Source organism: Drosophila innubila, assembly GCF_004354385.1.
Source record: "Drosophila innubila isolate TH190305 chromosome 3R unlocalized genomic scaffold, UK_Dinn_1.0 2_E_3R, whole genome shotgun sequence".
In the NCBI taxonomy this organism is placed as follows: domain Eukaryota; kingdom Metazoa; phylum Arthropoda; class Insecta; order Diptera; family Drosophilidae; genus Drosophila; species Drosophila innubila.
Genome location: NW_022995380.1, coordinates 4,788,240 through 4,813,993, shown reverse-complemented (window position 1 = coordinate 4,813,993; position 25,754 = coordinate 4,788,240). Strand labels below are relative to the sequence as shown.

General features: G+C 38.7%; 3 protein-coding genes across 5 annotated transcripts in view; 1 reads left to right on the top strand and 2 right to left on the bottom strand.

Moving 5' to 3' along the window:
• Window positions 1–138: 138 nt before the first annotated feature.
• Window positions 139–7,114, top strand: LOC117792327 (endothelin-converting enzyme 2). Its single transcript, XM_034632404.1, has 9 exons — window positions 139–292; window positions 2,859–2,961; window positions 3,026–3,120; window positions 3,183–3,750; window positions 3,806–4,085; window positions 4,552–5,380; window positions 6,237–6,285; window positions 6,450–6,648; window positions 6,716–7,114. The coding sequence occupies exons 1-9, from the start codon at window positions 139–141 to the stop codon at window positions 7,058–7,060; spliced, it is 2,622 nt and encodes an 873-aa protein (XP_034488295.1). The 3' UTR covers window positions 7,061–7,114.
• Window positions 7,115–7,764: 650 nt separating this feature from the next.
• Window positions 7,765–25,754, bottom strand: part of LOC117792525 (RYamide receptor) — a 67,933-nt gene continuing 49,943 nt past the window's right edge. The window contains exons 5-8 of one of the 2 annotated variants that reach the window (XM_034632702.1): window positions 9,169–9,237; window positions 8,847–9,081; window positions 8,117–8,199; window positions 7,765–8,043 (exon numbers count right to left, since the gene is read on the bottom strand). In XM_034632702.1, coding sequence (XP_034488593.1) covers window positions 8,005–8,043; window positions 8,117–8,199; window positions 8,847–9,081; window positions 9,169–9,237 — 426 coding nt within the window. In that variant the 3' untranslated portion in view covers window positions 7,765–8,004. Of the gene's footprint in view, window positions 8,044–8,116; window positions 8,209–8,846; window positions 9,082–9,168; window positions 9,238–25,754 lie in introns of both variants that reach the window. The other variant, XM_034632701.1, reaches the window with a different exon arrangement.
• On the bottom strand, window positions 19,757–20,972 carry LOC117792537 (H/ACA ribonucleoprotein complex subunit 1). 2 transcript variants are annotated; one of them, XM_034632716.1, is made up of 3 exons: window positions 20,905–20,972; window positions 20,358–20,818; window positions 19,757–20,301 (listed from the first exon to the last, which is right to left on the bottom strand). In XM_034632716.1, exons 2-3 carry the CDS (start codon window positions 20,689–20,691, stop codon window positions 19,787–19,789), a joined length of 849 nt encoding a protein of 282 aa, XP_034488607.1. In that variant the 5' UTR covers window positions 20,692–20,818; window positions 20,905–20,972; the 3' UTR covers window positions 19,757–19,786. The 2 variants fall into 2 exon arrangements, with proteins under 2 accessions (XP_034488607.1, XP_034488608.1); XM_034632717.1 differs by having other exon boundaries at window positions 20,358–20,813; window positions 20,905–20,967.

The window sequence follows — 25,754 nt, the reverse complement described above, 5'->3', positions numbered from 1 at the left end:
TATTAATAAGGCACTAAACATTTATTTGAATTTATTGAAATGCTTTTAAAGCTGAAGAAAAATCACATGCTATATGGAGAAATCACATGGAAAATGAGTAAACTTTGCAAGGTAAACTAACTATATTGAAATTCTAATATGAATGCGGGAGAGCCCAATACCCGTAATCGCATCTGGACAACAGGCAGTTCCAACAATGGATTTCTCGATGAGAATCTGCAACAACAACCGCTGCCCTTGCAACGCCTTCAAACGCCGGGTAAGAAATCTAAATTTGTAAAATTTGGAGTTTGTTTATTTTAATCAATACTTCTTAAATGCTTTTATAATTTACTAGAACTTATTTTATAATCATTTCATTATGAATGGAGCGTGATTCATTAACCGCAATCATCTCCCCCGACTTAAGCTGACCACTCATAAGTTAATTACGGATTCCAGAAATTATTCATCTGCGTTGTTACAATGTTATTATACATTCTGTGGCATTACAAATACTGATAAAGTTCTTAACCAATTTTAATGTTCAACAATATGACGATTTTTGCCTTTCTGTGAATTTCATTCAATTTCACAATCAAAAGCTGAATATTTTCGTCAATACGATTAGAAGCTTGATCTGTTTTCAAATTCTCTTAATTCTGATTGATCTCCATTTATATTACTTGTTCTCGAATATCCTTTTACACAGTTTTATAATTTTCTTTTTTGTCCATTAAGGATTCTATTGAAAATAATTTTAATCTGTTACCATGTTTTTCTTACTCTCATAAGTGACAATCTCATTTACTTTTATATCTTTTTGCACAGTTTTTGGTTTTTCCCTTTTGTCTATTGGGTTTTGTATGGAATTATTTTCATCGGAACGAATACCAAATGGATCTGTTTCTAGTTTTTTCCTTATATCATCTATCTCCATCTCAATTATTTGTATATCCTGATGAAAAATGTTTAATTTTTCATCATTTTTTATTGGGTTCTCTTTGTAATTATTATTATTATTATCATGGACGCAACTACTCAAATTTTGATCTGATTCCAACTTTTCGTTTTTCTCCTCAATTATATGTATTTCCTTCTGCACAGTTTTTGGTTCTTCCATTCTGTCTATTGTGTTTTTCCTGAATTTTCCTTTGCGCCATTTTGAAATATATGACATTAGAAAACAGGCGATAACAATTGACACGATGCCTGCCCATATTTCCATAATGGTCTCCCAGGGCCCAACGACATTTGACTTATACTCGACAACTTGCTTCATAAGGTCGCTTAATTCATGTATATCTTCAGCCAAGCCATGAATGTTGACCTCAAGGTCGTAATGCTTATAACCAAAAGCTGATAAAATTACAGACATTTTTGAATTTATTTACAGAATTGAATTTAATCGAAATTTATATATTAAATAATATGTAAATGATTGAAGTTCAAATGATAAATTGCTTCGATTGGATTTATTTTTGTATTTTTGTAATCCATTTTTTATATTTATAGTAATATTTTTATTCCCGTGACTTAAAAAATAAGTAAAAGGGTATATTGTGTTCGTTAAAATGTATGAAACAGGAAGAAGAAGGCATCTCCGACCCCATGAAGTATATATATATTCTTGATCAGCATCAACAGCCTGGTCCGTCTGTTCGTCCGTGTGAGCGCCAAGATCTCAGAGACTATAAGACATAGAGATACAAAATTTGGCATACAGATTTCTATCAACCCCGCGCAGGTCAACTTTATTTTAAATTTTTGACACGCCCTCTTCCGCACCCGCCAATCGCAAAAAACCACCACATCCACAGTTTTTAAGATAATACAGCTTTTGTGGTAGTTAACGTTATCAATTTATATTATTTATAAAATCATTTAACCACAGAAAGATCGGACAAGTGGAACAGGAGTAATAGCTAACCAAAGTTATTAATATAGTTATTATGTCAATACAATCACCTAAAAGTATGCAGTGGTATTTATTAGGTAGTAATTCCTTTGAAGTAATTTTATATATTTTGAGAAATGTAAGGGGTATCCTATGGTCGGGATCTCGACTTAAGCCTTTCCCACTTGTTTATATATGCTATCTGAGCTGCCTTGATCAGAAGACATCTAATTGTTTTTTATCAAAAGCTCCCTGTTTAATGTCATGTTATGTCCACATGAGTATTCTATCTTTAAATATACTTTAATATGTATAATCTATGTTTGCACTCGTGGGATTTGTAAACATATCAGGCAGGTTTTGAAATTAGTTTAATGCCATTAAACACGCAAAACATTCTCAGTGCATTGAACCAACTGCAGGACTCAGTGGTTTATGCAGTTGCCGCAAAAGCCAGTTGAATGTGACAGGTGAATGCATTAAAAATGCGATTGTAGAACACATATCCAGTTGTCCAGAATAGTAAATAGCCATCCACCTACCCAAACAAAAAGAGTGACCCGCATGACATTTAAAATGGACAAGGGGAGAGCCTGTCTAACGACGCCACAGTCAGTAAATGAATCAAGATTAGGCAGCGATATGACCAGAAATGGAGGGAAAGTCGGTGGACAACTAAATTGACAACAACAGACAAATTATTGTTATTAAATGGCTGCGTTGGGAGAATAGAATGCATGTAAAAAAATAATCATAGCTCGCAAATATAGTTCAATACTTTAAATTTGAAAGTTAGATAAACAATTAATGAGGACAAAAAAGTTTTATTTTAAATTGTTACCGCTACGACACTTTTAAATTTTTTGGGCAATTAAATGCATCGAAAATAAGTGAAACAATTAGGAAAACGAAAGCATTATTTTAATTTATGTAGACCCTATTAAATTTTCACTGCTGCTAATTAAAATCTGTGATCTATTAGCAGGTCCTGGTTTTGGTAGTGCCAATGGACATGCGGACAGTGGTCAGAGCAAGCATCTACCCTACCAGCCCATAAACTCCAATCTAATTGGCGTGCAGTCAAAGTTTGTGCAATGTGTTTAAAATACTTTTACTAGATATACACTGTTATGTATACTTTGATTTTAGGTTTCGTCGCAGTTACTATCACAAGTTTCTCCTGGGTGGATTGGTGGCGCTGGTAATCATTTTGCTGATAACAATCATAGTGATAAGCATAAGTTGTGAGTATGATTTGAACATTTTTCCATTTTCGAATGTAACTAAAAGCCAAATTTTGATTTAGTTAAGAAATCGAATAGTTTATGCCGTAGCAAGGAGTGCATCCGCACAGCGGCCAGCCTCATCTACGCCATGGACGAACAGACTGATCCCTGCAAGGACTTTTACAAATTCACCTGTGGCCGCTGGGCCGATGAGCATCCACGTCCCGACTCGGCGACGTCCAATGATTGGTTCCGGGAGCGTCAGGCGCATATAATGCGAGTGTTGCGCGAGTTCCTCAGGTCAAACATCAGCAGCAGCGAGCCAGAGGCTGTGGGCATGGCCAAAACCATGTACAAGGCATGCATGGACACTGAACTCCTCGATGAGCGCAATCTGGAACCGCTCGTTGACTATATGCAACGATTTAAGCTGCTCCTGCTGCCCTCCGCCTTGAATCTTACCCTGAGCAGTAACTCAAAGTATGATATGGCCAATAAAAGCTTTGACTGGCTGGATACTATTGTGGCTATTAAGCGACATCTCAGCCTGGATCTCATTATTGGATTTGATGTGTTTCCCGATCCTCTGAACCGTACCCTTAACCGCATTGCTCTGGGCACACCAGAATCAGATTCCGCATTTCCTTTGTAAGAGTTTATCATAGAATTCAATACGACACACTTAACTCGTTATTCATTTTAGCAATAATGATGACTCACATAAGTTGCTTCGAAAGATTCACAAGAGAACCATCTTCATGCAAAACGTCGACGAGAACGACGATCCCGACAATCACGAGACCGAAGAGGAGGAGGCCTCAAAGCAGACAACCTCTGGCATGTCCGCCTATGTACTCTATGTTCGCAAGGTTCTCGAGAAATATCTGATCTATATTGATCCGGATGTTAACCAGGATGAGGCGACCATCGGCATTACGGAATTGGTGAAACAAGCTGTAAAAGTTGCCCGAAAGATTCATATGGTAAGGACTGTATCTATTATAGCTGCCATAGAAATAGATTGAAAATAAAGCTTTACCATTAAAAAGCTCTTGGTTTTTTGAGATATCTCGACCAATCTGAAATAATATACGTATGGGCTGGCATTATTCATCCTGCCCAAATTTGGTTCAAATCGGACCACTATATCGTATAGCTGCCGTAGAAACGCTCAGTCGAAAATCAAGTTTTGTAAATAAAAGTTTTGTATTTTTTTAGGATATTTTAACCAAACTGATAGAGTACGCATTTAAGTTCGTCTTATACATCCTGACTGAAGTTGGTGCAAATTGGTCCGCTATATCATAGAGCTGCCATACGACCGTTCGGTCGAAAAACAAATTTTAGTACAGGGCACTAATTTCTGGTAGAGGATATTATGTTTTTAGATACAATTTCGCAACTAAACTTCAGTTTGAATCCCTGGTTAATTAATTTGATTGCTTTCAGTTGAAAGAAGAGGCGGAGAACATGACGAAGCCCTCCAAGAATCCTGTGGATGACATTGTATATATTTCACTGATGCAGCTGCAGAATCAAACAGACAAAAAGATTGCACCACAGACAATGCCAATCTGGACGCGTTACATGAGTCTCATTTTGGCGGGAACAAAGCAAGCAGTTAATCAGGAGGCCAGCAATACCACTATTATAACCAGCCAGGCAGACATATTCTATCTGCAGAGCATTGTGGAGTATCTGCAGGAGACCCCCGCGATGCACATTGAATCCTATCTGTGGCTAAGTTCGCTCGAGGAGCTGGTGTTGCATACGACGAGTGACATGAGGCTGTTGCATTCCGAGTACATGCGTCTGGCCATTGGTACCGAGGGCAGCACACCCCGATCCCTGTATTGTGCCCACGGGGTGAATACACTATTTGGCATGGCGGTCAGCTATGTCCTGGCTGATGAGAGATTCTACAGGGAGACGTTGCCACGAGTGGAGCGCATGCTGAGTGATATACGTCGTTCGTTTGATCGTCTGGTGCGTGCAACATCATGGATGGATGCGGCAACCAAGCGTCAGACAATGCAAAAGTCGGCCGAAATGAAAAGCTTTATTGGCTTCCCCTCCTGGCTGACCAATGAGACGGCTCTTAATGCGTACTACGAAGGCGTTAAGGTTAATGCGAGCACTCATCTGGAGAACCTTATGGGATTTGTGCACTGGCAAATGTTGGGCAGAATCAATGACATGGACCAACCCGAGCCCATTGGTTGGGCCACATCGCCCTCAAATGTGAACGCATTTCATACTTTTCAATCGAATGCCATAAGTAAGAGAAAGTATCCATAACATGCTCATGTTTGTTTTTATTTGCCCGACTTGAGTACCGGGCACATTGCGATAAAAGGGCATTCATTAAATCCAAAAATACCTTTTTGCGCAATGTCAATTGCCGAACTATTTATACCCTGAGCCCATTGAAAATGGGCAAAAATGGTTTTAATGTGTTTGGCAGAATGTATGTAACAGGCAGAAGGGGGCGTGGCAGACCCCCAAAAGTATATATATTCTTGATCAGGATCAACAGACGAGTCGATTGAGCCATGTCCGTCTGTCTGTCCGTCTGTTCGAACTCGTCGATTTCAGAGACCATAAGAGCTAGAGACTTCAAACTTGGTAAGTAGGATCCTGAATACCAAAGGCAGATCAAGTTTGTTTTTATTTTTGGATTGGACCACTATATCATATAGCTGCCATAGGAACGATACATCGAAAATGAAGTTTTAGTATGAAAAAGTTTTTTCTTTGTTGAGATATCAAAGCCAAACTGATAGAACATGCATCTGGGCTGGTATTATACATCCTGACCAAGTTTGGTTACAATCGGTCCACTGTATTGTCTTGTTTTATTTTATAATTATTATTATAATTTTTAAAATAAATATCGTTCGTCACAAAATTGGATATCAGAAATATTGGGCCATCTAAAGACTTTTGTCACCAGACTTTTACCTAGTAAAGAGATTTTTTTTTTAAAGATTTATGTTACATAAATACTATAAGTTTAAATGCGTCCTAAATTTTATCACGAGACCGGGATACCGAGTCTCTCACAGTCGAGCACACTCGATTGAAGTATGCTTACTTGTCCTTCATTTTAATCTGTTTGTTGTTTCCATTTGAAGCGGTGCCCATTGCCATACTGCAGTACCCGTTCTACGACCTCGGCCTTGAGTAAGTTGTATGGATGCCCAATCAATGGACACAGCACTGGTCACAACTCAAAACACTCTGAACTCTGCACCATGCACCCTGCACTCTGCACATCATGTTGTGCTCTTTTATCTCTTAAAATAGCAACTAAATTACATTGTTCACATCCAACGCATCCTTATTAGAGCCCTAAATTACGGCTCAATTGGTACGATATTAGGACACGAACTGACGCACGGATTCGATGACAGTGGGCGGCGATTCGACAGGGCTGGAAATATGGTGGAGTGGTGGTCCAACCAGACAATCAATGAGTACGTCAATCGCACGGATTGTTTTGTCGACCAGTACAGTCACTACTATCTGCCGGATATTGGAGAATATGTTAGTATTGCAACGATAACAGTAGCAGGAGCAGGCCAATTATCTGTACACGTTTTCCGGCTTTCAGATTGATGGAGAGCTGACCTTGGGTGAGAACATTGCGGACAATGGCGGCATGCGAGAGGCCTACCTGGCATACAGACTCTACGTGAAGGAGATGGGTCGTGAGCGCCTAAAGCTGCCCGGCCTGGAGCATTACACCCATGAGCAGCTGTTCTTCATAGCCTTTGGAAATCTTTGGTGTGAGACATATACGCCTGCTGCGTCGCGTTTTGCATTGGAAGATTCACATTGCCCTGGTCAGATACGGCTCAAGGGTGTGTTGTCAAATTCAGAGGAGTTTGCTCGCACCTTCAAGTGTGCTTCAGGTACACCAATGAATCCGGGCCAGCCTAGATGCCGCATATGGTAATCGAATACGAACAATTGAGATATAAACACTCAAGTGATTTTTCTACGTACATAGTATACTTACATTTTACACGTGTTTTCTGCTGGTATTTTTATAAATATCCAATAAAGGGAATTTTCGTAGTCATCATTTTGTGCTAAGTTTCATTTTTTGAACGTAAGCTGCATTTTTGAAAAGTTCAATGTGCATTTAAAAATAGAAATCAATAATTAATAATAACAACTTTGGCTTGTAATTCATTTTTCGACAAATTGTACTCCATATAAAAGAGAATCTATTGTATTCACTCTTAGATGAAATACTCCGACATTGAGAGTTTAGCTATAGTTACTGGGCGAGCAAATTATAATAATCATGTTATTTAATTTTATTATTTATTTATTATTTATTTATAAATAATTATTTATGCCCAATAATCAAATGTGATTGTCAGAGTGTTAGTGGGTCTACTTAATTTAAGTTATAAAGCTATTTCGGCCATTTTGCACATGAAAGTATGCAACAGTTTTTGGCTAGACTTAAATGCATGTTGAAAATTTAATATTAAGTGGTGCATACTTTTGTGCGTCGCATAAATTTAATTTCACCACACGCACATTAATCATGAATTCAGTTGTGGATAGCAAATTTGAAAATGTATTATGCAAATAATAACAATCGATACAATTGACAAATTACATTTTTATTTCTAAACACCTTTTATTTAGGGATAATTTCAATGTACATATTTTATTCATTTACATTGAGTTAACATTTACAATACACTTAGTAGATAGACGAATAGCTATTTATGTCAATGGAGATTCAGCACATCTTTGGTTTCATCTCATCTGCAAACATTCAGAACTGCGTAGAGCTTACAGAGTTGGTTCCGTTGTAATGAAACGCACTGTGGGCGTTCCGCGGCTGGAATCTTGATTGTGGCTCCTGAGTGGTGTCGGAAGCTACCGCAAGACAGTGGTCTCTGCACATGAAAATTGGCTCTAAAGGAGTGTTAATTGAATGGATTAATAGGCATGATTTATCTTGAATGTGAATGTGGAGGTGCTTGCTCACCATTTGCATAGAATTTGTGCGCAGCTTTCGTCTTGTGCTGATGTAGGTGGTGCAGGTGTTCACACGATGTAGGTGGAATGCATCTTCGGTTCCTTTTCATATTAGTTATCGATGTGGATGAGGCATTTAAGATGAGTGGAATACAGAGAGATTCAACAACAAAAGCAATTATTATAATGTAATGAAAAACATTCTGGAATTTTGGATAAAATTATTATTAACTTGAACTACGTATTAAACAATATTGTAATTTGTGTGACTACGCATGCAGTGGTTCAAATGATTGCTAATTTAAGTATGTGTGTATATGCAAGGCTGCAAATCGAATCAAACTATTAATAGTTTTCTTAAAAAAAAAGATTTGTTTCTAAAATAAATATAGTTACATAAATTACATGCTTTTTTAAAACGGGATTCTTGACTTTTTGTAAAATAATTAATTATAATCAAAATCATATTATTATAATTGCGAAATTTCCAGCCTTGTGAAAGTCTGCTTATGTGCAGAGTGCTTCATGCTTTGGCATTACAAGTAGTCTACGTTCAGTTAAGGAACACACTACCGCAAGGACATGCGTGAGCAGCCCTAAACTGTCTTTTAGCAACGTCAAGACAACTAGATTTTCAAAATAAATATTGTACTAGAGAGAAGGGAGGCACCTAATGCGGATTTTAGGTTTCCTGACTAGACCATCGCCATTTCGGCGATTGTATTTGAAGGTCATCTCACCGGTTGCTTCATAGCTGCGCTCACCACGGCTGCGCAAATAACGGTGCAAACAGCAGCAGCGACGCAGGCCGGGAACGCGGTACATAATCTGAAGGAAGCCGCCACGGAAACGGGCATTCATATAGCAATAGATGATGGGATTGTAGCAACTGTGTGACATTGCCAGCCAGTGGAATGCGAACCATACATAGGGAAGTGGTTTCCAAATGGCAAACTCCGCATCCTTTAACAGCAGCTGCAAGAGTACGAAAATGCACAGGACAAATGTCTCAATTAATTAAGAATTCCAAGCTTAATGTCCCAATTGAGTGTCGACACCCACCTGTAGAATGTTGAAGGGAAGCCAGCAGCTGGTGAATACAATGACAACAGTCAGCATCATCTTAATCATCTGTAAGCAGAACAAGAATACAACAAATATATTAAAACCTTAATTTTAGGGTTAGCCAAGTAATTGCAGCTCAAATGACTGCCTCAACCCCAATTGACATTCCGAAAGATACTTTGACATTTCAGTGGTTCAAAATTCATGCACCGAAGGACACACTCATGTGCCACCACACACACATTTCCTCGCTGTGCGGATTTACGAGCTGCCACAGACACATGTGGTGGCATCTTATCAACCCACCGTAGCACAAAATCTTATATTGTGGTCTGGAGACTGGCAACCGGCAACCGGCAAGTGGCAAGTGGCAATGTGGCGTGTCCATTAAAACGGTGACAACGAATAACATTATTTATACGAAACGGAAGCAAAGCAGAGACTCTCAACTAATTTATCAAAGCAGGAGTCGCCCCAAGGCAAGCTGCATCTTTAAGGACATTAAAGAGTTGACGTTGCAGCGTTAAATTCGTGGCATTTAGCCTCCAGCATGCCACATTCGCTTTACGCACAGTAATTATGAGCACATAAATAAGAGGCAGAGAGCTCAGCTGATTCTACAGTGCAAAAAGCAAAATAAATACTAAACGGTGCCCAGCTCAAAAGTGTCTACTCAATTACGAGCTCGTATATGAATGAGTGAATGCTTATATATGTGTGAGTGTTGCAACTTTGCTCAATTAAAGCCGATTTAATGTCACTCATTTTTGTGTAGCTGCGATAGAGCAAGGAAACGGAAATGTTTTTCTATTGCGGTAGATATTATATTCAGTTTCTTTTTCTTATAAAAGATACTATAATAAAGTTGTTTAAATGTATGTGGAGTAAGACATCGCTGTTAGTAAATACTCTTGAATTAATTTTTGTGTACTCGGTCGGAGAAACTGTGTCCAATTAAAGTACGTGTATGTATAAGACCAAGTGAGAGCAGAGTTAAACTATGTTATTAACCGCTCTTAAGTACTGTTGATTATGGTTAAGTGTTGCCAGGGTTACTAGCCATATAATAACTAAATATATTATTTTATTATGCACGTTACTTAAAAAATAAGTAACAGGGTATATTGTGTTCGTTGGAATTTATGTAACAGGGAGAAGGAGTCATCTCCGATCCTATTAAGTATATATATTCTTGATCAGCATCAACAGCCAAGTCGATATAGCCAGTTCCGTCTGTCCGTCCGTCCGTCATTGTGAGCGTCTAGATCTCAGAGATTATAAGAGATATAGCAACCAAATTCGGCAGATTTCTATAGACCCCACGTTTGTTTCACTTCGCCCCCGCAAGTCGCGAAAAACGACCACATCCACAGTTTTGAAGTAAATACGTTTCTTTGTGGTAATTACTGTTCTATTATCTATTATCCCACTGAATCGTATCAAAATTGGACAATTAGTACGGCAGTTATGGCGAATTTATGTTTTCAGAGCCATACAAGTAATTTCCTTAAAGAACTTTTATATATATTGAAATAAGTCCGGATCTCGACTATAGCCTTTCCGTTTGATTTACTGTCCTGATGGTAAATGGCAGCAGAAGGCATCTCTGATACTATAAAATATTTTTTTTTATTTAATATGTTTTTGTTTTTTTTAAAGCATTATCACTGCAATTTCAAAAATTAACAGAACAGGTAAGTTACAAATATTTTAACATTGCAGGGTTCGAGCCCAGTTATTTTTCAAACTGTAGTTCTTGTTATGTGATAGGTCGGCGACTCTAACAGCTGACCTACGGGACCACACCCTATAAAATATAGATACGTTTGATGAGCAATAACATCCGAGACGATATATTCACAATATCAAACTAAAAATGAGAATCCGCAGAGCAAATGCTAGTGCAACTTTTTCATCAACGCCTTAAACCGATCGAACATTGGCTGTGACTCTGATTGTTTGTGTTGCATAAGTCGAACCTAATATTATGACAACAATTCTAAATCTGAAAAACTTGTATTTTGTTTATTTTATTATGAGCTACAGAGAAACAAATGTAACCATTCGAGTACTTTGCGAGTTGGCCCAAAGATTGTGTTGTTCATAACTTATTAGATGTCTTGAGGCGACTATCATTTACCTATGAGAAACGCCCCCATTCGACGTGGCGGCCTTATTTCTACAACTAGTTTAACAGATGTTATCTGTACTCGGCATAGTAGAGTAAACAAGTGCTTGTTCTAACCTTTAAGTTTGATACTTCAAAATCAAATGATGTAATAAGCCATAACTGGCTGATTCCATTGAATGTAAAACATCGTTTCAGTTTAGTTTTATGATGAGCTCATCACGTGTTCACCTTAGAATGTTTGCCAGACAGTGAATGCACGACATAACTGTTAGCTTATATACATATTTGTCAATCAGCTCGATGTGTATGAGTGCTGACACTTTGTCAGCTAATGGATGCCATCATGCAAAAAGCTACATGGATGTATAAACGATTGGACCATCTTGCCAATAATCGAATCATCTGTGAAGTTCGATTGAATTTTGATGGGAATAAGCGCAGACCATTTGCCAATACTGAACTTTTATTGCATAAACGCGCAGATATGGCAGCCATATTTACATATGAGACATGTAACTGTATCGTGCGGCATATGCGGCAATTTGGGAACTGGCAAATGACAGCTGGCATATGAATAAAATCAATAGCCTGTGGCAACAGTTCACTCGTAAATTGCCCCTTTTTGTGTCAACGTCAGCATTGTTCGAGATCGAATCAAATCACTGAATCCGATATAATAGTCCTTGGTTTTCATTTAACCGACATGTTTGGTATTTTTTTTTATTAAGTTGCTTCTGTTTTTGTGGGGCACATTAACGAGCCCCAACGAGGATATTTGATGCCGCATTACACTGCATTTGGGGTTGCGTGTAAATCAACTTCATTAATGATACGCACCGTTGTACACGCATTAGTCGAGTGGAGCAGCTATTAATAGTCTGCACGTATTTTGGTGTTGCTAAGCAATAATGTGCTACAATAACTTTGAATCGATTAGAAGATATCCTAGACAAGTCTGAGTTGCCCCTAGTGATCAGCCATGCTCCCGAATCTGTTCATTATTTTTAACTAAAAAACGGCATATAAATCATTTTAGATTGATTTATTTTTTGTATGAAATATAGTTAGAAATATATATAATTTTGTTGTGTGAAATTTATCCGTTGACATTTAAAACTAGTCGAAAAGGCTATAGTCAAGATCCCGACCATAGGATACCCGTTAATTATTTCAATATACATAAAAGTACTTTAAAAACAATTACTTGTAATGCTCTGAAAACATTAATTCGCCATGACTGCCGTTCTACTTGTCCGATCTTCAGGCGATTCAGTGCGATAATAGAGAATAATAATAGACAACGGTAATTACCCCAAAAAACGTATCTACTTCAAAACTGTGGGTGTGGTCGTTTGGAGTGGGGCGTGGCTTAAACAAACAACAAACAAACTTGATCTGCGTGGGGTCTATAGAAATTTGCCGAATTTGGTTGCTCTATATCTTATAGTCTCTGAGATCTAGACGTTCACAATGACTGACGGACAGACGGAACTGGCTATATCGACTCGGCTGTTGATGCTGATCAAGAATAGATATACTTTATAGGGTCGGAGATGCCTCCTTCTCCCTGTAACATACATTATATCGAACACAATATACCCTTTTAATTATTTTATAAGTAACGCTTATAAAAAAACAAACTGTCATTCGGTAGTTGTTATAGACAATTGTCATCAATATCTCTGTAAATTTTTAAAATCCCATTTGAATATTGTACTATGAAAGCCCCCTTTACTCATTTGATAATTACAGGGTATGCGTGTTGCGGTTGTTGGTAATAAGAGTTATTCAAATGGCCATCTTCAGGTTTACTTGTGTGTAGTAAATTTGATATCTTAAACTTTGTTAGATATTAGCTACAATTTACGTACACCTCGAGTAACTTGTAAGAGCCTCAACTTGAGTGTGGCAAATTGCATTTATGAGTAGGTATCGTGCAACGAATTGTGGCATCTTCATATGATAATCTCATCAGCCGCTGTCGTCATGTTTCGGCAGTTTCTATTCGTCTCTTCAGATTTGTGCTTGTTTTTGATCTGGTTTTTGGTGTCAGTTTAATGGCCAGCAGTTGAAATTGCAGCGTTGCGACGCCAGATCGCATCAACTATTTGACACTTTGACTTTTTGTGAGGTTACATGAACCGGTTACGGTTACGCTCGCGGTAACGGTTATGGTTAGGTTCAAATTTACTGTTGGCCGTTATGTCCACCCATAAAAGTTAATGTCGCGGCTGTCGCTTACATAAAAAATGAGTTCATGTACTGCATGTTGTAATTTATTAAAATGATTTCATTTTATTGGTCCCACACTCCCTCAATCCCTTCACTGTCCCCGCACCAGGGAATCCCCTTAGTGTGCAGAAGATGGAAAGGCGGCAAATGTCAAACTGACAAATGATTTTGAATATCGTTTTAAAGGGACGCAAGCAACAGCCTGAGTGATTTTAATTTTGATTTGAATAGACGGTCCATTTTGTAGCGAACGGCCAAAAGCCCAGGGGCAAAAAGAGGTGCGAACTTTTCTGTCAAATTATTCGCTAATTAAATTTCTTGGCACGTCGCAGTTGGAAATAGACTCGACTTGAGCAATGCTTTCGGGTTACCCCTTAAGTTTGTTTAATTAATGTGATGAGGGCAGCAAAAGTTGATTGATATTTAAGTGCAAAGGTATTTTATACAAGCAAGGGCTTAAAATGTGGGTGCTCTAAATACATTTACATTCTGGCAATTTTAAATCTGTTGCTGTTCATTTTGTTGACTCAAAGTGAACATGACGCATAACATGACCGTTTTTATCCATAAGGCACAAAGTCAAAAATCTCAAGTATCTGTCGGATAAATGTCAACTGCAAAGTATGACGAAACCCCACAAACAATACAAAACTTTCATCTTTCAATTGGCCAGAAATTTCAACTAAAATTTTTCAGCTGCTTAAATGCTTTCCAAAGCCAAGCTTGGCTGAGAAGAAAGAGTCGGCTAAAAGTCTAGACATCAAACTGTCCAATCAGCGAAACGTGAGTCCAAAAGCGGCCCTAACTTCCGCAGCTGCCGCCGCGTGGATGCGGCTCGAGAGGCGCGGTAAGCGCATTAAACCATTTGATTGCAATTTTGGGCAAGTCCCGTAATTCCATTGTATTGTCCGGAATGATTGCTTGTGCCGTTTTCAGATTTACTTTTATTTGTTTACTGTCTGCTGCTTGAAACTGACCAGACACAATAAGCAATACAAACTAAACACTTAAATTCACTTAAGGTTTAACTGAAAATTTTCAGATCTTAAATATTTGTGGGATTTCTTTTTCAATTATTGTTCTTAGGTGAACTTCACAAAGTCAGGTTTGTTCGAGGAATATTTTAACGTAAAATACATACAAATGAATGTCAATATTTAACGGCCCTAATACATTTGGACCATTTTTATGTGCAGGCTTTGAAAAATTTGTGTATTGCAGTAAAATATAAAAAAAATTAAAAATTTAATTTTAAATTTTTAAGAGAACTTTGTTAAAATAAATCTTGATTTAAAGAAATAAATAAATAATTATGTGTATTATTTTTAATAATTATAGTTTATAATCTTCAGGGATTATCTTAAACTGGAATGACTATACAAGTCTATTGCATCTAACAATTTAACTGGCGTAATGGAGCAGAAAATTTAGTAGTTTATGGAAATGATATAAATGTTGTACAACAGTTCAGCGCTCACAAAATTGTATCTACAGCTATTAATCAACTCGTTGTCTAATCGATTGGCGCGTGCTTGAGGGTAGTCTGTTTTCCAGTTGCAAGTTGGCAATTGCTTAACCTGAACTTTCTTGATGAACTCGGCGAACCCGCATATCTCCAGTCGATGTAATGAAAGGCAGTGTTAATTGCAAAGCAATTACGAAACCGGCCCAGAAACATGGTCCAAAAAATATTTAAAACTTGTTAAGCTGAGAAGCATTCAGCCAAGCCAAGACCAGGTAAAAATTAAGTGCGGTTAAGTAATGTTGACTTAAACTAATCAGCAACTAATTGAACTTAAAATGTATTACAAAAGTTAGCCACATTGCTGGTTTGGCCCGGAATTGGGTCTGGCTTTTGACCCAATTCTCCAGGTATCAAAAATAAAATGAAAATTAAGAAATAACTAAATGAGTGCAAAAGTATCGTAAAAATCCTAAAGCCATAAAAAATAATCAAAGAAAATACAGGGAGCAGTGTGAACTTTTGAAGTACGAGAAAAGACTCCCTGGCAGTTGACCCAAACAATTATAGCCAAGAAATTTTATGAGCCAAGAACAAAGCGCCGTTCATTGACCAAAGGCAAGGCGGTAAACCATATTGGGCGATAAAAACAAATAAAATTAAAGCCAAGTAGCAAAACATACGAGGGCGTGGCACCTCAAATTTGATGGATTCTCGTGGAAGTTCCTTCACCAGTTGCCATACCACATACATACGTATACTGTGTACCATATAGTCTAACTGTACGTGACGCGACTTTTACTTTTACGACTAACATACATTATAATTAAGGCTATTGAGGGATGGAAGCAGCGGGGTCGTGGTTACCAAACGGGCTAAGGAAAACGCGCAATTAATTATAGCACCGAAAGTGTCATAAACCTCAAGCACAAAGAAGTTGGAGAAGTGCCGAAAGAAGCCTAACAAGAGCTGTCAATTAAGCGAAGCAACTCAAGCCCTAAATCCAGGTCCGATGCTGGATCTTAGTCACCGCCCATTTTCTACGGTCGCCACATAAATAAAGGTCACATCATTTTTCATCCATCATGCGCTACTTGGCGCACGTTTCGGTTTTCTACTAGCGAAAAGGCTTACATACAATTTTTACTAAGCAAAGTTTATACCCTTCCAGAGATGGAGTGTCGTGACTTAAGGCAACCTTTGATAAAGACATATATAGAATATATATATATTTATTTATTTTTTGTTACGTTCATTATTATTATTATGAGCACGCTACATGCTACTTAAAGCATATACATTAGGGTGATTTTAGAATTATGGTTTCTTGGTGAAAATATCTTAGAATTGACCGTAGATTACGAATATTTGTCACTTTTTTTTTGGCCCATACAAATCGATGCACTCTAATGTACATATGTATATAAAATATATTAGAAATTCATCTTTCAGCTCTTTACTTCACTTCCTTTTCATTTTCTAATTGCGCAGCGATTTCATTGTGATTTAAACTTACTCAGAGCAAGTACTTACCAAGTGAGTACTTGAACCACATTGCAAAATCATACAAAAGACACTTGAAATATTTGTAAATTTGCTTGCCTCAATGTCTTTCTACAACCTGTAAACACTAACCCAGAGCTGCAGCTCCTAAATGACAATGGGGAAGGTATTGTGGGCTGACAGGAAGAGAGGACACAGGATTGCAGACTGCTAAATGAACAGCTGTAGAGAGCAGAGTCTAACGGGAAAACATATAAATTACAACACTGTCTATCTACAAGGACTCGCATACACAATTTTCCTCACAGAGAATGAAGCAAATATTTTCGAGTGCCAAAAGGATGTAAAGCATTTCCACAAGGGCGACGTCCAAAGGACATACGGTAAAGGATATTGCAGCGGCAACTGCCACATTTTTGTTGCCTAATGCCACAACAGAACGAAACGAGCCTGAAAACGCTACTATCTGCGACAATGTTGTGGTTGGAACTTTTCGAATAGAATATCTACGAGTATCCGGTTGGTCCTGGATTGTGGGTGAGTGGTGTCTGCTGCCTGGTGGTGTGCAACCCATATCTGATTTATGTGCCAGCTTTAAATGGCCAAACTCTTTCTATGGGGGGGCATGCAACACACTGGGTGTTTTATGACCAAGTTAGGAATACTTAAATTACGAGTTGTTGCAAGTATCTTCCGTCTAAAGTTGCTCCTATCATTTTTATTGTCCACTCGCAGTTTACAACCAAAGAAACTGTAATTAAAAATCTTCTCTGGATTCTCTAAGTCAGAAGCATGCCACAGCCGCAGCTGCCACAACAATAATTTGTGTATGTGTGTGTGTGTGTGTGTGTGTGTGTGTGTGTGTGAGTGGACATGTTGCAGCAACAAATAGAAGCCAGTGTAAGGTCAACATTGGAGGCGTCACCTGCATAAACATCCGGATTCCGGAACCAAACTTTGTATGTTGCTGGGAACAAAGGCAGCAAAGCAGCACAAGTTGATGGCATCGGGCCACCTACAACAACAGTTACTGTGCTCCGCCTGCAACAACAATGGCAGCACCGAAACAAAAGTGAAAGTGACAAAGTGTAGAGCAAAGAGGAGGAAACTGAAAATCGAGCGACAATGACAATGCGAAGCTCCGGACAACGTTGTGTGTATTTAAAGCATTAAAAACATTACACAAAAAGACAAAAACACACACAGATTGCGATGTTTAAAAAGTGAGACAACATCGAAACGAAACGTGATAAAAGATTAACAATAAAACAGCAAAATACATATACAAATAAGAATAGCCTGATTTTTGGTGGCGAATATACAATACCCTTTCAAACTATAACTTAGAATAAATAAGGATGGAATAATTTAACTAATTATTCGATAAATTTGTTGAATTTTAAATATATAAAGAGATAATAAATAATTATTGTATTATATTATAAAATTATTTAAGATACCCCTTAGATGATTGAATTATTGTTTGTGAAACATAAGTACAATTGTTATTTCTTGCAGAAGTGCAATAAATTCATCAAATGAATTAAAAATCAGTTAGTTGGTTAGGATTAACACTGGCAATATTCGGAAGACTTAAAATCTTTTACTTTTTTACCGCTAATATCCAGTTTGCAACACTCGCTGGGGGTTTCCCGCAAATTAAACAGCTGTAAAGCTTTTACTCTTTTTAAAGGGAGTCCCAGTTGGAAGACACTGTGCCCAGCAGGTCTGCGGTCTGTATGTTTGTGTGTGTGTGAGAGAGAGAGAGAGTTCAAACAGAAACTTTGTGAAAAAACCATTCACACAAGTCAACTTAATTAAAATGGACTTGGCTGTCCCCTACTCAGCCCTTGGTTTCTTCCTCTTCCTTATTCAGTAAGTTGCTAAAGTAGCGGAAACCGTTAATTTACCTTTCCAAGCAGAGATTAGCCAGAAAAATGGCCAGAGAAAGAAGTGACAACCAATGTTCCAATTAAAGGTGAAAAAAGTAAACTATAATAAATGAACCAAGGCGGAATTATGTGTAAAATTCAAGAAAAATGCCGTGAAATTACTTTTTAATTAGTTTTTAGTGGGTTTCAGAACTTTGAGAGTGTTAAATTAATTATGTTGTCCCTCTCTATTGTGCCAGCTGTGTAAGGAAAACAATTTTAATTCATAACTGAATTATAGGAAGCTAAATTGGGTTATATTGTTTTTAGGCTGTCCCAAGTAAAACAACTTGGAAAGTTTATGCAGTGGCTTTCAAGCTCTTAGCAAACCAGTCAAGGACAGTCAGATTTTTACTAAGCTTTCCATTCAGAAAGGAGCCCATAGAAGTCAACTCATTCTTATCGCTTTGGTTGCAGTGACGCCTCCGTTGGCATTATTGACGTCAATAATCCACATGTGGGGCAATGTTTGGACGATGGAAGAAATATTAGAATAGCAAACAACAATAAAAATCCAAGGGATGAGGAGAAAAATCAATTTGGAAAGGCTCAGGCGAGCCCATTTTCTTAATGGAAAAAATTCTTTCAAGGAAATTATGTGCAGCTGAGTTGAGCGTAGGAAATAAATACATTTAAGTTATTGTCTTTTTTTTTCGTAATTTTGTCACCGTTGTTTTTTTTATTGTGCATAAAGTACTTAGAGCTAATAATATAATTAAAGTATATTAATATTTATATGTATTATGAATGGAGCATATCTCAACTCCAGCTCTATCAACTTCATCTTCATCTTCGTCTTCAGTTTTCAATTTTAAATTTTCATCTCATTTGATGCTTCTTACGCCTTCGCTCAGATGCCAAGTGAAGTTCCCTTCCCGGGGAACCCAGCACTTGTCATCTATTAGCTATTTCATTTTCGGGATTCTTGGGCTGGGCAAGTGAGACAGAGATAAATCAGGAGAGCGTGAGTGAGTGAGTGAGTGAGTGAGAGAGAGAGAGAGAGAGAGTTGGAAGTGGGGATAGCGTGAGATATGAATTGATATGTTGGGAAGGATAGTTTGAAAAATATTATATACAAAAGAGATGGACGACAGAAGCGTCCAATGATGATCCTAGTCGGAAGGATATCAGAAGAGGAAATAAAATCGTCACGTTTTAGGGTAAGTCTTCTCGTCTAGAGTTCTAGAGTTGGGTCAAGTCGCAGTTGTGGTGTGAGTTAAGGAGAAGATTTGTTAGCGCGTCAACGACAGGACTAGTCAGCAGCTTGAGCCGAGTATGTGTCTGATTGCAGTGAGTTCGAGGTTCGTGTTCGTGTTGTTATTGTTCTTCTTCTTCTTCTTGCAAGTGGAATGCGCCTTAGTAGGGGCCGGACTTGCCGGGTGGGCCGTAGTTGCTGGATGGCGCTGAGATGCCTCCGCCAGAGATGCCTCCACCAGAGATATCACCACCAGAGTAGCCACCATCGCCGCCGCCAGTTGAGTAGCCACCGGAGCCGCCAGAGATGCCACCACTTTCCTTTTGGGTCTTGTATTTGATGAAGTAAACCTCGGGCTTCGATGGCTGCGTGGGAGCGGGCGTGGGGATGACAATATCTTGCTGATCCTCGGGCTTCTTGACCAACACATAGACCAGAGTCTTCTCTTCGTTCTGGGGCTGCAGGGGAATGACTGGTGCCTGGTACGAGGGAGGAGATGGCGCCTTAATGAAGATGATTTTGTAGTGCTTCTGGGATTGTCCCACTGGCAGGTTGGGACGCTGACGGATCTCCTCCTGCTCTGGTGGTGGCACATGGACGTAAATGTGCTTCTGCACCAAGGTGGTGCCACCACCGCCGCCACCGCCGCCGCCGCCTCCGAAACCACCGCCGATGCCTGAAAGTTATCCAAAATTTAGCTGGAGAACTTGATTAAATCTGAGATTTACGCACCTCCTCCGAAACCACCGCCGGATCCACCACCGAAACCACCTCCTGAGCCGCCGCCGAAGCCTCCGCCTGATCCACCGCCAAATCCGCCACCTGAACCGCCACCAAAGCCTCCTCCGGAGCTTCCTCCAAAGCCTCCGCCGGAGCTGCCACCGAAGCCTCCGCCGGATCCGCCACCGAAACCACCGCCGGAACCACCTCCGAATCCTCCACCGATGGAGCCACCGTGGGATCCGCCACCGGAACCACCGCCGCCTCCGGGACGGTTATAGTTGTAGCCAGCTTCTGGACGCGCCGCGGCAAGGGCCAGGCAGGACATTAAGATGAAGGTTTTCATGGCTGCTTTGAGACGGGTTTGAAGACGCGTTCTTGGAACTGTTGTTGGTTGTTGGTTGTTGGGATAAGCACGGATTAGCACACACACACACACACGCTTGCACTGTCACAGTAATCCTAGGTCTGTGCTGTGTATTGGTGTGGGAGTATATATAGAAGAGATTCGTGTTAGGATGTGGAAGTTGCAATGCTGCTGTATTGCTGAGGTTCTCACGTTATGTTTATCCTCGAGCTGACTCTTAACTCTGACTCTGACTCGGACTCGGACTCGGTTCACCGATGTTTATTAGACCAAATCAAATGCTTCACTGACGAACCAATGCAGCCGCATCATCAATTTATACAAAAAATCCAGCTACATAGATGCCACAGTCGCAACGCGGCACAGAGTTGGCTGCTAGCACACAAACGGACAGAGATACACACACACAGATACACACACACACAGATACACACACACAGACAGATACACAGATACAGTTATATTGGGAGAGGTTCGCGATCATGATGATGATGCGACTTTGGGCATTGCGCATGTGTGGCCCAGACGAGGCCCGTAGCATTGTGGCTGGCCAGCGAGCTGGCCAATAATGAGCAGCCCGCCACCTCCCCCGCTTGGACCCCTGAGTGTCTGTGCTGTCTGTGCTGTCTGTGAGGTTAACCGAGTCGAGTCTCTCAGCGTTTTGGTGTAGGACGGGCAAGTGAAACCGAAATTACCGCACAATCAACTTATTACAGCACAGGCGTCGCGTCTGTTTGGGGCAGACAGAGTCAGAGTCATTTGCGGCAGTCAACGATTTCCCGTTGTCGGATGTGGCCGAGACTGAGAGCAAAAAGGCTCTCACTCTTTAGCACTACACTGAGCCCAATGTCGTGCACTTTCGCTCTCGCTGGCAGCGACATGAGCTACCATCGTGGAGCTTCCAGCTCCCAGCTCCCAGCTCTCAGCTGCCAGATGCCACATTTGAGCCATGGCAGGCCAAGCGATCGGCTGCAGCTTGGCTTTCCTCGGGGCAACGAATCTAAATGAAAATGAAACTGCTGCGGCAAATGGGCTCACGATCGAATTCGAAAAGTTGGGCTAGCGAAAAGTGAAAATCATAAGAAAACTGCAAATCTCGGCCTGAATCTGTTTAATGTTAACAATGGCAATTTGAATAATTTGTGCGCGTCTTGTGGATTTTCATTACAATCGAATTTAGGTTGCCATTGTGCGGCAATCTACACAAACACACTACCACACACACATTCACACACAACCACAATACTTTGATGATAAATGAAAATACTCGTATGTGCAATGTAAACATTAAAACAAGAGCATGTGGTGTAAGTATTTAAATGGAGCTAACTGTGACACTGTGTGCATTGCTGAAAACTACAGTGAAAATTGCTTAAAGGCGACATTTAAAGATTTTTCTTGCGATATGGTTATAACAAACATTATTTTAAATTTAATACCATTTCTTATAATTTTTATTTCATTTAAAATTTTCTATAGTTCCGCTATTAAGCAATATCTACTGTAGTTGGCTATGACACCATAGTTTGAGCCTTTTTACAAATTCGTGACGCGTTTTCTTTAGATCTTCAGTTCACATAATTACCCGTAAAATGATTGTGAATTGCACTTTCTTAGCTCGCAGACATTGGGCAGTGTAAATTGGGGTCGAACAGCTCTTAAAATTTAAAATTCTTACTTGTTTTATTTATGTAGCTTTTAAAGTCACGCTTACGCATCGAAAATTAGCGGATTGCGTAATTTGGTCGTAAAAAATAAAAGAAAAATAAAATCACAAAAAACGTTCTGCAAATTGTCGCCTTTACGTCCGGACGTCCATAAAATGTAATTTTATTGTGAGTGTTGATTGTTGGACACGATATTAAAACTGTGTTTTTCTTCAATTAAACTGCGTGTTTTTTTATTCTTTGTTGTGTTTGTTGCGTTGGGTACTTGTTAGTCTCAGAGTTGAGCCATAATTAAATTCAGCGAACTGTACTAAAATTTGTTAATAGAGACCAGCCATAGTTTTTTAATTCATCTGCAGTTTTCGGTTCAACAATTCCATTGGCTTTGGTATTATTTTTTATCAAAGCGATTCGTTGCGATTTTTAATTTAATTTAACTTTGCACAATGCGATTGTGTTGTGTGTCTAAGTTTGCAATAATAAAATAAGGGTATTGTTATTATTTTCTTACAAAGTGTACGTTGATACCCTTCTTTGAATTCTTTATTATTTATTTAAGTACTCAACCGACTTTAATATTTTTCACACACACTGAATAACAAATAAAATAAATACATTGAGTAAACTTATTTCTTATACTCTACAGGTAGACCAAGTACTTTAAAAATATATTTAAAACATTAAAAATATGCATTTGAAAATAATCAATCTCAGAGAGTAACTTTTTCCCTTTTAAATGAATAGAAACTTAATGTATCTCTATGTTATGTAATTGTTACTTCAGATCTCACGCCTATTCAGCCTTAACCAAAAAATTATTTTTCGAAATTAAAGAATTCTTTAAAAAATTTCATAATAAAAAGCAATGTCAGTATCAAATACAAATGTTGTCTTGAGAAATAATAAAACCAGTTAATCATTCAATAACAGGCATTGAATAAGCTTATTGAAATGGTTGTCAAAATTCAATTAAATGGATACTTTATGTTTGAATGTTAAGCATTCACTGAAATTTCCATCAATGTTTTTTGCTAAAACGTTTTCAAAAGCAATTGCAACTGTAACTGTGTTTCCGGAGTCTGACAAATGCCGGCGATTTCACCTTGAAATGCGTTTGCGCAACTGACTCCAGATCCAGTCACGATGATGCTACTACCAGGTTGCTACTGGAGCTGAAGGGGGAACTGCTCCCCATTACCGAATCGAATGCAAAACTGTAAAACTATCAAACATCGGACATTGAGCGACTTTTCGAGTTTTCGTCTCTTCGTCTCTTCGGCATTAAGTGCTTTTATTGTTTTGATACTCGCAGATGCATCGCATAATAAATTTTGCTAGTGCCGCTCAAATGTGGGAAAAGTGAAGCCAAATTCCATTGAGCCAAGTCAGAGGCAATGACAGAGATGAGGTTGACGCTGAGATGCAATCGCGGAGCAACTTCAGCCGTCACCAGCAACACCTTCAGCTGAACCGCAATCGTCTTCCAGTGGTTTCTTATTTGAAAGCAAATTGGAGAGCAATTGAATTTGCAATTCGATTTGCATTCAAGTTCACTGGCGGATTCGAACTTTCCGAATTTTCCTTGAAGCCCAAGAGGCATAGAAAACTAACTAAACTGTAGCGAGTGTAGCTGACTGCAAACGTTAGGTAAATATCAGGTTGACATGGGAAAGGAAAGTTATCATCCATTTAAGGAATTACTCCTTTGACAACCTGTTGATAACTCAGCCAATTGAAGGTAACTAAAAGTTAAAAAGTTGAATTTCACATTTGTTTAGTTACACATTTTCCCCTCAGAACAAATTTTGATACCGTGGTATCATTTTAGTTTTTAGAAATTTGTTTATTTTAATTGATTTCATTTATTTAACTAAGTGCAGTCTACTACAAGTAATTTAAAACCAAAATATGAACTGACATATGTATTAAATGAAGACTAAAGTTAAATTAAATAAAACTTGAGATTTTACACTGAAGTACTTTAAGTTAATGTTTGAATTAATGAAACAATTTTTAAATTTCCCAGACATAAATTAACGCAACTTCATTTAACTATTTCTATTTTCAGTCATTACATTAATTTTTATGATTTTACTATTCATTTTTAATATTAAATTCTTATTTAAAAATTTTTGTATAATTTAATGCTTAATTCTTAGTCGACGTTATAAATAAATACATAAATAGAACACAAGTACTTTAAGTCATAATATAGTTAAGTACCAGATATCTCGTTTTAATTCAGCTTATTATTCTTACTTAGAAATGTAAATCCAATAACGAGAATATGTTATTTGTAGTTATTTATAGTAAACATAAGATACATGTGACTTTGTTTTAGACATCCCTTCAGGCAAACTTTTTAATATAGTGGAAAGTTAGTCCTGTGTACATATTCATGAGTCGTTTCCTGGAGTGCGCTTTAACATGGAACTGGATGAGCTGCTCGCTTATATGCTTGCTCAATTAGTGGTATATGGAGAAGGATTAGAGTAGTGCGAAAATTGCATAAGAAATACCAGGAAACTGCTTAACGCAGCATCCTTTGGGGTACCCTGCTCCTCCCGAGCATACTGTCCATCGGCTTGTTTGGGAGCGACTGCGCTGCTGACACTGAAAGATTAAGATAGCCTCAGCTCACGCAATCAACCCGACCCCGCAGTCGATGCTGTGGGTGCTGTGCATCATCGCTAGGCGCCAAAATGACGGCGGGGAATTTGTACGAAGTTGATGCCGACGACATCGTTTGTTGCTTCCTGCATCTTTTGTCGCTTGTTATTGTTACTACAAGTCTCTGTGTGTGTGTGTGTGTGTGTGTGTGCTTGTGTGTTTGTGTGCGTGATGAGGCAGTGGCATCTCCAGCAAAGAGCAGACAACACTATGGCTGCCTCAAAGCGGCGACACTTCCTGCTTGTTAGGCAAACACAGCGACAACAGCGTGCAAATTTTTGAATTGTTGAATACAATTTTATTTAGTATTTTTTTTTGCTTTTTTTTTCGGTTTTTTTGCTCTTTTCATTGGTTTGAGCATTGCCATCTTGGCTCTTTGACTGTTTCGCTTTTACATTTGACATTTTTGTGGCTGTTGCTGTGTTGCTGCCACACGGTGTCTGCCACTGCATGTTGCATCTTGTTGCGATTGGCGATTTGGCGATTCGCGATGCGCTCATCGACAGATCGACATGGGATATTCATAGACTTGTTATTTATTGCACTTGACAGCATGTTTGTTATGTTCGCTTCAATTGCAAATGCTTGCAACCAGCTTGAAGTTGTTGCTGTTGTTGTTGTTGTTGTTGTTGCAGTGGCAACTTGTTGGTTACTTTTAAATGCTAATTAGTGTCAACGACTTTTTGCTGCTCAGGTTCTTTTAAC